We start from the raw sequence: 18726 nt of genomic DNA, 5'->3' as shown, positions 1-18726 counted from the left end.
TCAATGAAAACAAATATTTACATTTGACTAGCAAGGCCTGCCTCCACCCTTCACCGCTGATATATATTGTACGTACATCGTCGTTAGAAAATCGCTGCGACTTCGTCACGATAAAAATAAAAAATCCAAATTAACGAATTTATTTTTTCGACGGTGAAACCGGTGGCGGAATAAATGAATACTGTTCACTAGAAACTTTATGGCCATATATTCGTATGACGGGGTGACTCACTTTTTTTCGTTTCATTTCAACCGATTAAACGCGCCTGAGTTTTACGATCAAGCAAAAGCATAAACATGCTGTGTTTAGCAAAAAAATTGGTCTCGCAAATAAAACGCACCGTATATACTGTTATTTATTTATGACTTTCCCTTAAATTTTACGTGGCTTTTGAGTGCTATTTTAAGTGCGCACGACCATGTATGTCTACATCCACATTAGGATTTATTATTTTTATTTTGAATGGTTTTCCAATAATGTCGTTCAGATTAAAGTAATTTAACCAATTTACGAATTAATGTTCTATACATAGAAGCCATAATAATATCGTCACTGTTCTGGCAGAAGACACTAATTCGAAAAAATTACATATTGAGTTAGTTATACCAAAATGTTCCTTATTTTAAATTTTACCGTCTGGAAACCTTCTTAATAAATAAACAGTTTTTATTTCAAAGTCACCCTTTTTACGATTACTTAATAAACTAACATGATAGACCATTTCAAACATTTTAACAACTTCAAAGTCAAATTACTCAAAACTAGTATTCTCCAGTTAGCGTGTTCTGCCAAAACAGAGACGATATATTAGATGGGAATGTACTGAGTAATTTCAACGCGTTATTAATTTAATTTAATAAAACTCATTTTTTATCGTAGTTATTCCACTTTAATTTAACACAATCACTGCGTACCTTTTACTTACCACATTTAAATAACATGAACATGCTGATTGCATCGAATGACCGTTTAACGGGGATACGGTAGTCGTGTCGTCCGCATCGAACGAGTAACTGGACCGGTTTCGTCCTCCTCAAAGGGACATTATTTTCAACTAAAGAATATTCACCACAGCAGGCATTAGTGATTATAATAACAAATTAAAAAAGTAGCAAAAACGATCAACCAATACACGGAAGTATCCTATCAAATAATATTATGTCAATATCACTTAGTAATTAAAATGAATAAAATTTCAAACTTATTAATATTTTAGAATACCTCATTAAAAGGACACTAAAACGAAAAATTCTTAATTCTTAATATAAAACAAAAATATAAAGCAATAAAACACTTACAATAACAGTAATTAGTAAGTGTTTATTGTTTTATATTTTTGTTTTATGTTAAGAATTAAGAATGTTTGTTTTTGTCACTTTTTTGAATTTGTTATTATAAATGCCTGTTATGTTGAATATTCTTTAGTTGAAAATGTCTCTCTGAGGTGGTTGAAACTGGTCCAGATATTAAAGAAAAGTGGAATAAGTATGAAAAAATAGCGTTTTATCAAATTAAATTAATCATGCAATGCATTTCCACCATGAATTGACAGTTCACACAATAAAATAAAATAAAAATGACAATGCATTGTACGAATTAAAATGACGTTATGTTGTAATAATTTATTGTATGTAATACCTACATATTGTATTTTATTTTAATTAATACAATGCCTTTCCACCAAGAATTAACAGTTAACATTATCAAAAAAAATATATTAGTGATCAAACTAGAAGCCCCATATAACATTCTTTCAAAAAACTAAGTTTTTTTGTTAATTATACTGACGATCAACCTCTATGAACCGATTTTGGATTCCCAATCGAGATGAAAATTTAATGACATGGGTCTCCGAGATATTCTACCTTAAACGTGAGCTAAAAATAATTACAAGATAAAAAGAACTTTTTATATACAACGTTTTTAAATTTTCTGTTGAATCATATAAACTTGACTTGACTAGCTTAAACGGTCAAAAAAAGTGTATTTGATAGAAATAATACTGAAATGTCATTTTGATACTCATATTGATTTTTATAGTAACGCACGTATATATTATTAATTTCCTAGCAACTAATAATAGTGGATTGGATTACGGATTTTTTCCGAAATAACTTTTCATACAAAACGAATTGACTGAAAATTAATTTAATTCTACTTAAAGATGGCTAAAAGTATTAAAAATGAATTGGCATTGTGTTCTGATATATTCTAAAAGTTTCAATTGTCTAGCTAGTCGGGAAGTTAATTAAAAATCGATTGCAAGATTTGAATAAGAATATAAATTAAGAATAATTTGACAAATAAGAATACGACCTAATAAAAACGTTGTAAAATACCTTATTTTCCATTCGGATTTCAAGACTATTCGATAGTACCTGTATTATATTATAATAGCTCATACCCACCCAGTTTCCAACTTTTTGTAAGGGAAATATTACTTTTTTGAATTGTCATTAGTTATCACAAATTTATGTAGTTTTGGTTTTGTCTCCAGTAGGATTTGGCATAATTTATACTCTGCTGAAGACTTTGCTACCCGGAATTTTACTCTGCCGTATATACGAAAATCTCATATATTATTTGGATACAATCTATAAACTCGATTAACTCAAAACTAATAAATGACATTTACGACATAATATCAGAAATAAAATTGAAAATAAAGTAATCTTTAAAAATAACTATCCGAAACACTAACCAAACATACTAAAGCGTTAGAAAGTTTTAAAACTACTTTTATATTTAAATCTATAGACACTTACATTTAAAATTTCATAATGATTTAAATAAACACTTAAATTTAATAAAAATAAAATTACTATCAAAGCTCCTAAGTATATAATATTATTATATAATATATAAATAAGCTTATTGGCATTTACAGACAATTTAAGTTCATTCAACCCATTCGTTCTTTGCACTGGATTAAACACACATTTCAAAACATTGGTTTTAACTGTACATCCATAAAATTACTGACTCTTCGCAAATAGTCATTATCGTTTTAAATGATGTGTTGTATTTTCAGTAACCAGTGTATAATAAAAATCTAGTGGAAATAAAAAAAAAATAAGGCGTGAAAAATCTACTATGTTCAACACGGCGTACTATTTCTGAGCTTATTTTTATCTTCAAAATAATTATTAACCATTCAGATTCCTCACAAATGCTGTCTTACGTTAAATGTAATGTACCAAGAGTCAATATTCGTCCTCACATTTTCTCATTTTTATACATTCATACATATAAAACCAATTAAGGTTACAATTATTGTACATTGGCTCGACTCTGCAGAGCCTTAAATCTTCACAGTGATCGAGTCGATCTGTTTTGTTTTCTTGCCTCTTTCAAATTAAGTCGCTCCAAAATCCACGACTAATAATCGTATCTGAATGACTGGTTATTTTTATTATATTTTTTTTCTTGTGTTGCCTACCTTATCTATGTATATACTTTTTATGTTTTTTTCTCTCTATTTTTCTTTAACGATTTTCAATAACTCTCAAATTATATTCGTTACAGCTGTAGGTACATAATATATTATACATATTTAGTTTATTATGCTTTTTGTGTCCACCTGTTATTGGAACCATCACATATTAATTTGTTTTCTATATTATATTCATATTAATTATCATCTGTGATTAATCCTGTTGGTTGACTTAAATAATTTAAAAATAAATGTTATGGATTAAGAATCGAGTCAATAAAATAGTTATTTCAAATGTATAAACTGTTATAAAAAAACTATTCATTATTTTTATAAAATTAATCATTTTTTTATTTGAAAGTATATTATGATTTCTTTTGAAAAGATAAGTTTTTAGAAACTTTTATTTAAATGTATTTTAATGTAATTCATGCAATGTCTTTCCACCAAGAATGACAGTAAAGTTAACACCGTTAAAAACATATTTTAATTTGAAATATAAAGAAAATCCTGTTCACTTAAATGAATCTAAATCAGATATGTTCTTTATAAATTGTCGAAATATAGAAATTAGAAATAGTTACGCTTTAATATACGATTGAGATTAAAAAGTGATAAAATACAATGCTGAAACCTGTACTGTAAGATTATATGCCAAATCTTTTAAAAATAACAAAAACTTTAATCATTGTTATACCTACATATTATTTTATTTAATTTTTTCACACTAAATTAAAAGAATGTAGTTTCGTTTTTTAATATTCTTATTTTGGAATATCACATAAATATAACTTCCTATTAGAAAAATACTTCTAATTAACAATGTTATACTTTCTGAATACTGCTAGTAGATACATACATGGCATGATATAAATATGGTCACCGTCTATTAAAATAGTGTAAAGTTACCTAATATTAAATTTGGTTTGTAGTAATAGATAAACATATTATTGAATATTCTTTTTTTATCAACAGATGGTATCATTTCGTCGGAAGCGACTCGCAGCTCCTTTTACCCGGCCCCCGCGTCCGGCTTTTAGGACCGATTCTCGCAATAGAGGCAGCGACGCCCGACGATGCCGGACACTATCGCTGCTCAGTTGCGAATGCCGCAGGCGACAGCAGTGTTGACATAAAGTAAGATTACACATTAATATTCTTACCAAACTAATGTAATATAGCATATAAACTCCGCTCGGGTGAATTACCCAATATTAGATTGATTTCGTGCGTTTAGCATTTCGTCGTAACCATATCGAGTTGTAGCTTTCGAGATAGACGCATTCTCAAAGTTCCTTGGACTGATAAACGATGAAACCCTCAAACAAATGGGAAAGCACCGTAAAGCTCTGCATAGTATCAAAACTAGAAACTTACAGTACCTAGGCCACATTATGAGACGATAAAGTATAGCATTTCAAAACGTGTTTTTTTTTTTAATTTAGGAAACAAACAGTTACATATTGATTACATATAATAATGAAAAGTTATTGCAACCAGCAAAATTTCCATGTATACATTATAATATAGTGAAGCCTAACAAGATAGAGATTAAAAATAACATAAATATAAAGAAATTACATAAGAAAATTACGTGAGAAAAATGAGGAAGAATAATGAATAATTAAATTATATACAAAAAAGTAACATATATATCTATTTATACAAAATTTTGGAGATAGCGCGTTTAAATGAAACATATCAGTCATTAAAAGGATCAACGATGGCGAAATACATATTATAATTTAAACAAGAGCGCCGAATAAATGAGTTTTGTGCATAATTAGAACCGCTACGACTGATATGGTACAAAGTTTGGTTTCGCGTAAATCTTGATAGACAATGGAAACCCACCCTTTCGAGTAGGTTTGGCGAGTCAACAAAACCATTGATAATTTTGAAAAGAAAATATTGATCAGACATAGAACGTCGACTTTCCAAAGATGGTACCATAAAAGTTGCAGTGGTCGAAATAGAATTAGATAAATCATAACATAAAGAAAGATCAATGGTAAGCACAACAGAAGACGATGTCGCATTTTATGACTTAAGAACCCTCATTATTCCTACGAGTGTAGCTCTACTAAACTATTTCGGATAGCAGATTATAGAGCAAAGATCGCCCTGATGGTGGCCAACCTTCATTAGGGGATCTCACGATAAGAATAAATACGCTATCTCACCAAATGCATTAAAATTCAGTTTCTTTAATAATTTAGATACATTTTTTCGGAAACACTATGCAGCTATTTTGAATCATTTGACCATCTTTAGGTTTGTGAGATGACGCAATGCTGGTAGCCCACGTAATCTATGTCTAGAAGGAATCGAGTATGATCGCCGAGTTGCTGGCGATTTGATACAACACGGCTCGAATGACTGAATGAGTTTGCTAATTGAATCCACGTCGGATTTTAGAGCAGTGATAATAAGCAAAAAATACTTCATAAAATATCGTCATAGAAACTGTATGTGGGTCTTGACTTCCTCCAGGAAACCCATCTAATCTAGTCTGTCTGGCGTATTATTCTCCCCTACCTGAGTATCAGAGATAATGTGACGTTTTCTCTTTTTCTACAGAATCTTAACACATAAGTCTCGATCTCGCGAATCTTGTATATATAAATTAAGAATATAATATTGTTATTAAGTATTACTTACATAAAAGGTATATCAATTGTTAATTCTTACATAATGGAACGACAAATAAACACTTTTTAATGTTCAGTTAGATATTGTATGTGTACTTATTCTACAATATTTAACATAAATCATTTACATTCTTACTTATACTACAGAAAAACTGAGTATGTTAAACGGTAAGTATTTTAAGATTAATTTTAATTGTTTAAACATTCAACTGAACTCATATCTATTAAAAATTTAATCTTACTAATTAGATAATAGTATTATATAGGTAGCAGAAATACATAGGTAATAAAAAATAAGAACAACATAAACAGTAAGCATACGTCAAATAAATAATTTATTATCTACGCGAAATACTTAATGCACAAATAATTCAAGTATCTAACTTTTCTTTATTTATTTTTTTTATTCCGGTGTCCGGTCAGATTAACTCGCATTAACGTCCTAGTAAAGTAAAGTTTGACGAAAAATTCTCTAATGCAAAGTAGAGTATACGCTTTCTGGCTCTAGGATAAAAATTATGTAATATATTCTAAAAATTCCTTTTTTACATATTATATAATGTATTTATTCAATTATTACCATCTATATTAATACAAGTGTATATCATTTGATCTAATTGTATGTGAGGGAAACAGGCAAAAAGGCGTATCAGTGTAGTAAAAAGCGCGACTTTATAAAACGTATAATCTACCACATATGGATGGATGGTCTGTAGCTTGTTAGAGCTTGGAGTAGATAACCATAAAATCTTTAAAAAAAAAAAACAGTATTTTTCACAAAATTGAGTGTAAAATATAAACAAATCAAAGCGTAAAACACTCTCGACAACTCAACTTCTACCGTATTTTAACACTTAATGTTGATTTACTGCATATTATGCAATAGTTTTGAAAGGGAGCCTCTCAGCCTGTCTCCGATTTGAACCTCCACGTACCTAAAACTATCACTAAGGATTAATAATTAAAACCATTCTAGTCACAACGACGCTCTTAAAAATTAAAATAGTAATACTAGCCTATTGAATGAGGGTTATTGGTATAAATTGAATTTCATTTTTGTTGTAATGATAATATTTATATAATACTAGTATAATATAATTAATATATTAATATAATTATATAACTCTTCACTATTCACCACATCTCTATGCAAACTTCAATGCTTCTGGCATTGATCCAAAAAGATCTCCCGAAGAACTTGGTTGTAATTATCATGTACTACGATTAGAGTTGGGTTTCGGATTCAGATTTTCAATCCCGAATCTCGAGAATTGAAATTTTTAACATTTCGGGAAATCTCGGATCTCGAGAATCTTTTCTCAGGATTCGAGATATCTTTATTATCAAATATTATTTGAAAAAAACGATTTTCTATATGAAAAAAAGAACAGAAAACACAAAACGTTCAAGGCAAGCATTTAACACAATTAAGCCAACGTCGACTCAAAATGAGCGCAATATTTGCAACATCTGGGAATTTTGTGTATCAAAGGCGTACGCGATTGTCAGACGCAGCGATTGACAGTATGTGGTTTTTGAAATTCCATTTAAATAAGTAATGTTTTGAAATTTACCTACTTCTTTTTTGTTTGTCCTCTTACATAAATAAAAAATACATATTTTTTCGGAATTTGTCTGTTTTTACACTGATTTTAGGATTATTACAGGTTTTTTAAAATTTCCAGATATCTTGAGAAGTCTCGAGAATTCCTTTTTTGGAAATCTCGAATCTCGAGTTGAGATTTTCTCGGGAAATACCCAACTCTAACTACGTCTGACTTAATAGCATACTTCAGTGAAACGGCAAATAATTTTCAACTATAGATGCGACGAAATTTCGGACTTGCTGTCAATCGGAGAGCGAAAATCGAGCTGTGAACACGTCAATTTGTTTTGTGATGGCGTCGGGGGAAATTATCCTTAAATCGTGTAAAGATGACTAAAAAACGTTACCCATTTACTTGAAAAAGAAAACCTTTCAATGAATATATTAGTATTACTAATAGAACAATAAACAACATTAAATGGACGCATGTTGAATTTTTATGACAGATTATGTTTTGTTCTGCACGCGTCGTTTGCACAATCTTCGCGTCGCGTAGTCACGATCGTTTTAGACCGTGCCCCAGCTGAAGTATAGCCTTAACTTATATTGTCACCTCAGTAATGACTAAATGAGAAGAAATCTTCTCTATTATCATATGACGTCGGACTAAATTAAATAACCGTCCCAATTATCGACCAATTAAATAAAATGAGGGTCGAATCAACTTGAGTCTTTCACATTGACACGTCGTATGATACTCTCAGATAAAATAATCGTAATCCAGCGATTTACTACATAAGTGTGAAACTCAATACATTGTAATTATTGTGTGAAATCGAATATTACAAAATCCTAGTAAAATATCGTAAGTGTATGGCGTTGTTATTTAAGGCTTTATGGCTGTATAAGGCTTTTCACGCTATCTCAAGAGGGTTTAACCGACATTCTATGGATTAAGGATGCCATATCAAGGAGAGTCGGTAGGAAAGCAAACGCGATTCCGTTTGTCAGAAGGCATAACTGAGGGATTTCTTGAGATATGAATTGAAATGTCTGTACTAACACAATAAGCTTTGCTATTTTAATAGGTGCCTAGTTATGTTTGTCAATAACATAACTCACACGTGCGATACATAATATGTCAAAATATGTAATTATCTGTATACAATTTAATGAATACTATATATTTAAATAGTAATATATATAATTATTGTTCGATGATACAACCAATTGAAGGACGTTACTGAGCACCCAATATATTCAGTTATATGGTTTAAAGGTGTTAACTAGGCAAATCAAATAGAGTCAAAACCTTCAAAATCTAAAATACCACGCGACAATTTATATCAACTGGAATACCAGTTAAAATCAAGACAAACTAACCAAAATATCGAAAGAGGGCTGGTGCAAAGAAAGGAATGATTAGCATGGAAAAGTCTCGTGCTGTTAATGACAAGCGTCTATGATGAAACAATCTGTTCGTATGATAAACTCAATGGTAGAACTTTCATGCGACCATATATCCAGAAAATAAACCGCATGCGATGCGAACATACATGATGTTTATATAACATGTACAATTAGTAATTAAATCTGTCTCCCTTGTATGTGAGCATTTTATTAAGACCTTCGTTCGTTATACATTTCGCATGAAACTTTCATTCATCTATCAAGCTAATAAAATCCTACTAGCATGGATAGAGGCTCTACCTCTATCTCTATTGTGATAAATATTTTTCAACGATATGATTTTGTATCGGTAACCGTAGTTTTGTGTCTGTTAATATTTATATATTTCTTGACACTGTTGACATGAGTAAGCTGTTTTGTGTCAATTTATTCAAGAGTAATAGAATTATACAATAGTATATTTATACAAAAGATGGTTTGCATATTAGTTATTGCAAACACACTTAGCTTCGACAGTTAATCTCTTGTGTCAGTTTTCTGAGGAAAAATATGTATGGACTATGTTTTTTTATATTAGAATCTTTAGCGACATTTACATAACCATTTCTATTAATTAATCATGACGCTATTACTATCAATCAATACAACTAATATACAAGGTACAATTAATATAAATCTAATAACACGCAAAATGGCCTTGACTAAAATACAACTTTATGAAAAAAAATCGGTGTATGTACTTTATCTACGCGCGTTAGAAGTTTTACTTCTTTAACGTATCAAAACAAAAACAAAACTTGTTAACCTAGATTCTTCGACTAACTCTTAATTATCTTCGTAAAATGCACACTCAAGAAAAGGGGCCGCTTATTGGAGCGCCGTTGGTTTATTTATATACATGTTAACTTATATTACTAAATTATATAATTTTATTTCTCGTTGTTTTTATTTTTAAAGTAACAACTGTCACTCTGACGTTTAATCGATTGTTTGCGTAAGGAGTTACAAATGGCCGACAATAATAAATTCGTTGCCTAGGCAATGGAGTAATTCTACTATCAAACTTGCGTTTGTATACAGCTGACTGGTTCGCAGCTAACTTCATACTGTCGCGCACTTTCGTAACGGTGTGCGCGCGCAGCTCTCAATTTCACTCTCTACCAAACGCCCCAAAAGAAGTATAACTTCAAAAATATGTTCTCAATTATATGAATATATCATATGTTAACAATAATACGTGTTTACATGCAGATAATAATTAATGCCTGCCAATCGTCGACGCGACTTGTCTTCTCTAGACTCTCTCTAAAGACCTTAAAAATGAATAGCTAAGAACAAAAATGTATACAAAATGCGATAATAACTCTTTACTGTGTTGATTAATGATAGTTTTTATTATTATTATTTATTATACTCGTATTTTGGAAACAGATTAATCTTCTTCTTATTGTGCCATCGCCTAGCGGAGGTCGGCCACCATCAAGGTGATCTTAACTTTGTCGTCTGCTACCCGGAACAGTTCGGTGGAGCTGCACTCGTACCAATCACGGAAGTTCTTAAACCACGAAATGCGGCGCCGTCCTATGCTACGCTTCCCATTGATCTTTCCTTGAATGACAAGTTGGGGAATGCCATATTTTTGTCCTCTCATAATGTGGCCGAGGTACTGTAGTTTCCTGGTTTTATACTACTTCGTACTTTAGTAGAACTTCTCGGTCCTTCCCTATTCGATTGAGAACTTCAACATTTGTTACCCGGTCAGTCAGACAGATTAATAGGAAATAAAATTGATAAACAATTTTTTTAACAATATTTTGAATAACCTAAAACACATTATTTGAAAAATGCCAAAATGTACACACCTTGAATTACCGTTCCACATCTTAATCATGTGAATTAAATCTAATATTTATGTCATCAGAAATACATATTTCAAATTTCGCCTCGAATGAGAATCTAGCATTCTTTAATCTTGTATATTAAATATAAAAAAAATAATTGTGATATTGTTTTTTATAGGCTTATAGTGACTACCCCAATTCACGTGGAAATTTTTCCGTCATTGCTGAGTCTTCATATGGGAGCAAAAGGAGAGTTTCGGTGTCAGGTATCGTCAGATACTTCTTCACATGGACCACATTTTGTCACATGGTATAAGGTAAGAACATTTTGATATTCTTTCTCTTAATTCACTATTTCTGTGTTATATTGAACGCTGACGTTTCTTTATGAAACGCATTTTTATCTTTTTGGAACATGCAACTGAATACTTCGTATGTGTTGGTCATTTGATAATATCTTTAGCGTTGAGGTAGATCTGTCCCCAACCAAAGTCGACTCAGTTAACTGTCGTTTCTATGTAAAAACTTTATCTGTGTAAACATGCATGATTTCCTCTACTACCTGATACGTTACACCTGTTGGGCGTAAATTATGATATACTTAGCAACTTCTCACGACCCTTCCTGTACGAAAACATCTTCTTGGCTACCCTTCCAGGCGCTGTTGTTTACTAAATGGGAAGAGCTTATAATGAAATTGCGGTTAAAAATGGGCGGACCATGTTAGTTCACAGTTTTAGCGCGTAGCCAAGAAAATGTTTTTGTATAGTACATTATAAAATGCAGGATTTCTAATTTGAACCTTCGCAATGATATTTCGATTGAGATAAACAATAACAGAGGGTCTATTCTATACACAAGGCTGCTATCAAAAGCTAAAGTGATAAATAATATCAATTTATCATATTTATTTATTGCGGTATTATAATTGTCAAAAATGTCCAAAAATATGAAATACTAATGGTCAATCCCAGAGGTTGTTATTAAAATCTATTAGGTTAAGCTGACAGATTATGATGACGAATATAATATGGTAAAGTTTTTTTTAAAACGCTGTCGACCTGCGTGTCACCGTATTTACATCGACGAAACAAGAAAAAAAAATCTTAAAATCACGTTACCTCAATTCACCTCAGGCAAGAAGTTTCATCATACTTTTTATACACCGGCGGTGTGGTATATTGTATCCTAAAACAGGCTTAATCTCTTTGCGCATTTTACTGATCGTTTTACCGCCAGGCAAAGTTTATTTCTCAAATTTAGTTTGCTCCCAACTTCGTACTATGTCCTCGGAGAAAACTTACTCGGGGGTTAGGCAAGGGAGGGTTAATTTGTACCGGCGTTCTTCTAGGTATGCCGAAGATAAAATTGTCCACATAATTTTTCTTTCCAACACTTTTATTTTTATACATGGTGGGCGATCTTTTTCGAAGGTGAATGGGGTTAGATTAGTTGAGCAAGATTTTAAAAGGTTTCTAGGTAGAATGAAATTTATTATTTTATCATCAACCTTATTTTTTTCACTACTAGATGAAGGCGTTCCCAAGCTGATTTCATCTCTCTCGGTCTAGTACGTTTCGTTGCTATGTATTTCCTAGAATTTAACTATTTCGTCGATTCAGTGGCCTCTCGGTCTAACTTTCGCACAGTTTATACATTGTGGGTACTATTTAAGGCTTAATAATTCTTAACAGCATATTATTTTCCATTTACGGTTTTAAGTATACTCTTGACTGTTTTTTTTATTCAATTAAAACTTTTTTACTATTACGCTTTATGCCACTTAATGATAATTTTGTGGATCTTCCTTTTACTGAGCGTCCATATTTTGTACAAATGTATTAATTGAGTTAGCATTTACCTCGTAGAATTCCATTTTACATTGCTTGTAAATTGTATACTGGTTGAACACTTTATAGATCAATGCTATACATCACAATGATAGGTCACTTTTCAATGTATGAATGTATTATACAATCACTATTATTTATTATTTTATAGTATGTTCATAATATATTATAATAAAATTATTTTAAGGTTGAATATAAGACATTTTCTAGACAAATCTAGTGATGTGGGCAGCTAGATAGACGATATAGCTAAAACATGCGAAAGCATGTAAAAATGCAAATACACAACACTTATATGAATGTGATAACACTGATAACCTTTGTGAGGCTCTCATATAATATGAGATTGAATTGTGGAATGGCGATGATGAAGTTACTATATGTATGCTTTATAGTTTATACAATATCATATAATATTGTATTATAATATACCTAATTAAAATACAATGAGTAGCGAATCGGGTGAACGAGCTAATTGGAGAGTATTATAACAACTTAGGTACATTAATAATCGATACAATTTCTTCTAACTCACATGACCAATGGTGCCACAGTTTATTGTACATTAATTGTCTTATTCATCCCTGGTACTACCGCTTGAGGCAGACCTTAACACATTCACTTCTGACCAGATAATTACTAGTTAATTACCACATTTAAATTATATGCTAATTATATCTAATGGTTACGCACCTAGCGCATCTTTAGCGCTGAAAGACTTTACCAGTTCAAACAGACTACTCCATTTTGTCTGCAGTCAATTACCCCTAACACCCGCAAGTGTTTCCGTAATCCATCAAGTTACCGAAGTCATGACTTATTGAAATTTTACTGAATAAAATAAAACCACTCATTAACAAACAAAACACTTGTTTAAAGAATCATACCGTTTAAAGATAAACACAGTCACGTACCACTAAATATACAAGACAAAGCCTACTATATTAATTTAGACCGCGGCGTGAAACTATGAGTTTTTATGGGACAAATGCAAAATGGTGAACTGTTTGTAGAAAATGATGATTGTTTCATATTTAAAAAAACGATAATACGTAGAAAAAAATATTCAATCGAAAGTATCTGTTTAGTGCGAATAGATTATCGCATTGCATTCGAAGTTGCGCAATACCTACCACTACCATCGGAAATCGCCATTTAGTCTATAGACGGCTTTGCACGACAAAATGTATTCATACGATATTATGAATACGGTAGAAACCAGTGCGCTCACAGTTAATGCATTATACAATATTTACCGTGTTTAGCACACAAGATACTTATCTTATAAAATGAAAAAATACTTTGATAAATAAAAAAAAAATCTCTTATATTTTTTTTAAATACAATATAAATCGGTAATCAAAGAAAAAAAAATATATGGAATGTTACATTCTCAAAATCTTGTGAATTATTAATTTTAATAAAAGAAATGGTTTAGTAAAAATTTTTAGCAAGTTCAAGTAGACGTTATAACTAAAATATTTGTCGACAACCGGGCGTCGGTTAGTGATTAAGGTAATTATTATTCCTTGATTTAATACACAAAAATTGATGGTCAATAATAACGCTATTTGATAAGCATTTCATGTATGACCTACTAGTTTAAATTGTCGTCATTAGATAAGAGGCTCGTAGCATAACTGGTTAATGTACAGATAAGCGCGACACCAAAGGTTATACGGGTTCAAATCCCATCGAGTTTCGTATTTTTTTCAAATATAATTTTTTCTATAATATATAATAATATATATATATATATATCTGGGTGTTTTCAAGTTCTGTATGTACAATATACGGAATGTTACATTCTCAAAATCTTGTGAATTATTCATTTGAATAAAAGAAATGGTTTATTATATTGATTTATGTTTGATAACCAGTGTTAATAACAGAATCACAATCTTTTAGGAATCTAGTTGTCAGTTGCCACAATCCTGAACGAATATAATAAGTTTTTCTTTTCAAAAACGTCTTACGTCTTACTTTTCTAAGTTGACGTTCAATAACATTTATATAAGTTCTGAGGGTTCATGCTATTTTAAAATTAAATATTTATGGTTGCTTGGTGATATTATGTATATATATATTATTTTGTTATATAAGGCTCGGTCAATAACCTTCTAATTTATTTATACTTTGTTTTAAATATCAAGTTTTATTTATGCAAGTATAAGGAAATCATATAATTTCAAACTTCGTTCAGTACGCAAATTAAACATAATATAAGAAGCCTCGTAAAATGCACTACAGTCAGAAAAAATCTCAGACATAAAAAATTCTACTTGTAAGTAATAAAAGTTCAAACAGTTTTCTACTTTGTCTGTGAAAACTTCTTTGCCTATTCAGCTAAAAAAATAATTTTCTATTATAGATGTTTTCAATATTTATAACTGAGTTTGTTTTTCAATACAAAATATGAAATATTTTTTCTTGGTTTTTAGCTATATTGTGTATGCAACGGTACAGTGGCAAAGACTCCATACTAGGCGATTATTTGAAGCCTACCTTTTTAAGAAAAGTATTTTTTAATTGCATATTGATCAGATATCAGATCAGATATCACTTGATTATATATTCTATAAAATAATTTATTTTGCCAACGAGAGATGCCGTATGTGTAAGAATGTATTACACAGATAATTACAAAACAATCTGCAAAGGTTTTAACAAATATACCACAGCGCGCCATCTGTCTTGACGTAATTAAAGATCGGATTATGTAATTCTCATTTTTTTCATATAGACTTTACGTCACGTAGCCCCTCCCAGTCTATCGAATTGTATGAACTAAGGTTAAGCTCCGATCACAGAGCCTAAAACTAAATAATTAATAATTAGATAATTAAAAAAAAATCTATGGTGTTCAATGGAATATTAATAAATATAGACTGTTTTTTTAAATAAAAAGAACTTTTATCTAATGATTTTTGATGTGTATAATTAATGTTTTGAAAAAATAAATACTTAATTTAAACTGATCGCTTAATTTTATGTCGTTAGTGAGTTTTTGAAGTTTCATTAAATTAGTGTGTCGTTGTCATCAGTGTGTACATATTCATTAGTAGTAATATCGTATTATCTTCTTATTTCTCGTAAGTATACCTGACAAGTGTGTTCTTTTTATCAGATCTCCACAGCCTACCTCTTTCCAAAAGTCACCCTTCTCCACTGCAATAGTGTATAGTCAGTATGTTAATATATTCTTATATAGTGCAGTATTTGAAGAGCAAAACCACATAAGTGATTTTTTACGATCACTTGATAATTGCGTAAGTTTACTCTTGCAGTCTATCAAATCAGCACATCTAAAACGTCTTCTTCTTCACCATCAACATTATTTTGTGTAAAATTACGATTAAATTGAGTTATTATAGTTTTACTACTAATGGTTACTTGATTGCTTTTTAATTTCAACAGTCAAAGTAAATGGTTGTAATAAATACTAGTTTTATCAAATATCCAGAATAATGAATTCCTAGAATACACTCACGTGAGTAGACGAGTAATTCGATTCGAAAGCGCAATATGTGATTTCACGAGATACCCTTCAAAGTTTTTCAATGGGAATTTTCCAGCTTTTATTGAAAAACTATCCCTGGAAAAGGTGCATTCAGTATGGCGAGAGATAAAAAGTAAAAACTTTTCAATATGTGAAATAAAACTATCGAAAGTAATTAAAATCTATTCATTGCTTGTTGAAGCTGAAAATAAATTGATTCGTTTCAAGTAAAGTATATGACGTATCTTCACTCGACTAGATAGATTTGCTGATGGATAATGGCCTACCTTAGCTTATTCTTCTGTATTTTAGTTTTTTTTCAACAACCATTTAGTCGTTTAGTGTAGTCGTATCTCGTATACCAATGTACAGATGCATTTATCCGGACCATTATCATAAATTATCACATCGTATACTCGTGTTTGCCTCATTATCTATTGGTTTATTTTATGGTCTTTTATGGTTCTGAAATTTTCTTCAATAATTAAAAATCCATGTTTCATATTAATGTCCGTTATACCATATCTTGATCATACATCGGTTTGGTAAACATTAATAATAATTACTATTGTATCAAACTGATTTTTAATTATCTTATTTTTTTGTCTTTCGACACGGATGGAAAATATTGAGCATAATATGTCTTGTTCTTTGCTTTAGCTCTGACAGCATTGGTTAAACAATTTAAAATTACTTAGTCCTTTTAAAGTGACATGTTTACCTATTTACTTAAAACAATTTATAACACATCACAGAAAAAAATAATAAGATAATCAAACCTATAGAGGCCTAAAGAGGCCAATAAAGGCAAAAATACAAAGCTCCCTGAATATTCTCAAGTATTACCAATATTGGTTACATGTAAGTTGTACATATGCAGTTCATAGTAGGACACTTATTCGTGCGCCGCAGTACGTGAAGCATGAGTTCGTATAACATTTTATCAAATGACGAGTTCTTCGTTGAACATTCCACCGTGGAATCCATTTGTACGTATCTTACAAAATGCGGCAATAGTTTGCAAATAGTACTGTTCAACTTAGATTAACCCTAACCTAAGCTAACCTAGTAAAGACATCTCATAAAATTCGTATTGAATCTAATTGTAACAGCAAACTAGCGCCACATGTTGTAGCATATATAGCAATAAGTTTCCTGCGTTGAACTGTTTACGTACAAATTTCCGGATACGACTAATATTACATATATTATACAATATTGAAAATATTCATTAACACGTTGTTAAGTTTATGTCATATTCCAACACACTCGAGAATTATACCTTCTTGCAACCACATTCAGAAGGTAACGCACTTCCCATAACTTATTTGTTTCCGGATTTTAGCTCATTTTCTACTAGATATGAAATTTAATTATACAATCTACCAATAATTTAGAAAATAACAATAAAATAGATAATAAATGCATACCTTAACAATGTTGATGTAGATCTATGCTCGTTTCAGCATTGTTATCTTTACGTACCTAATACAATATTGAGATATCCCAATTAATAAAAAATATTGTTATAGATTTATATTTCTTCGTAAATACCCATATAATTATAATTAAAAATCACTTTACAGTTGTACCATGGGTATGACAAAATTGATTCGCAGTTGTACTGGTAATAATTTCTAGCATTAAATCAGGAAATGATACTAATACGCATGCAAATCGCCCTTGATGACACTGTAAAATGATTTACCTATACGCTTAAGGGATGAAAAAATGATAGATACTTTACAGATGCCATACGGATAACATGTATCAATACTTTCTTTCAATAGAAAATATCGACACTTTTAATATTACGTTCCGATTCACACCATACACTCAACCACATGGAAAGCATAAATTCGCGCCACTTTCTGTGTTCCAGCAGCGTAGGTCGCAGTGGCGAATGGTGGAGGTAGGCTGTTAAGATCCACCATAAATAGTGTGCACTAAACTTTGTCAGTCATACGTATTTGTTTAAATTGAAATAAGACTACAATTAACAGAATGGTGTTGGTTAGTTTTTAAAATTCAATTAAACCTTGCAAAAACCAAGCCAAAATAGATAGACAAAAAATTTTCATCTATCTATAAAATATCTAAAATTATGCAATTAAATCATACATAACTTTGAATATTTTATAGATAAAATAAAAAAAAATATCAATTATAGTTTGATTAGGCAGGGCTTAATGAATTTAAAAAAATGAACCAACAATGTGTGTAATATGTTTTCTTAATCGAACGAAAACAAATAAGTATGAATGAAAAGGTGTGCAAAATTTTGTCCAATCACCCGAAATATACCAAAACTATTATGGTTTGGTTTAGGCAAGGTTTAATTGATTTTTAAAAACTTACCAATACCATCTGTAAATTGTAGTCTTAGTTCAATAAAAACAAATACGTATGGCTAACAAAGTTTAATGTGCATTATTTATGGCTGATCTTAACAGCTTACCTCCACCCTTCGCTACTGGTAGGTCGTGTTGTAGCAT

General features: G+C 30.7%; 1 protein-coding gene across 1 annotated transcript in view; it reads left to right on the top strand.

Annotated features, from left to right (window-relative positions):
* Dscam2 (Down syndrome cell adhesion molecule 2) overlaps positions 1 to 18726 on the top strand; it is a 366238-nt gene that overhangs the window by 247784 nt on the left and 99728 nt on the right. The window contains 2 exon segments of the mRNA XM_085960898.1: positions 4410 to 4571; positions 11061 to 11199. Of these exon segments, the coding sequence (XP_085817024.1) occupies positions 4410 to 4571; positions 11061 to 11199 (301 nt within the window).

Source organism: Rhyacophila brunnea, unplaced genomic scaffold (assembly GCF_057557595.1).
Source record: "Rhyacophila brunnea isolate RB1 unplaced genomic scaffold, BYU_Rbru_1.0 scaffold_1, whole genome shotgun sequence".
Taxonomy (NCBI): Eukaryota; Metazoa; Arthropoda; class Insecta; order Trichoptera; family Rhyacophilidae; genus Rhyacophila; species Rhyacophila brunnea.
Note: the sequence above shows the minus strand (reverse complement) of the source record. Positions and strands in the feature narration are given on the sequence as shown.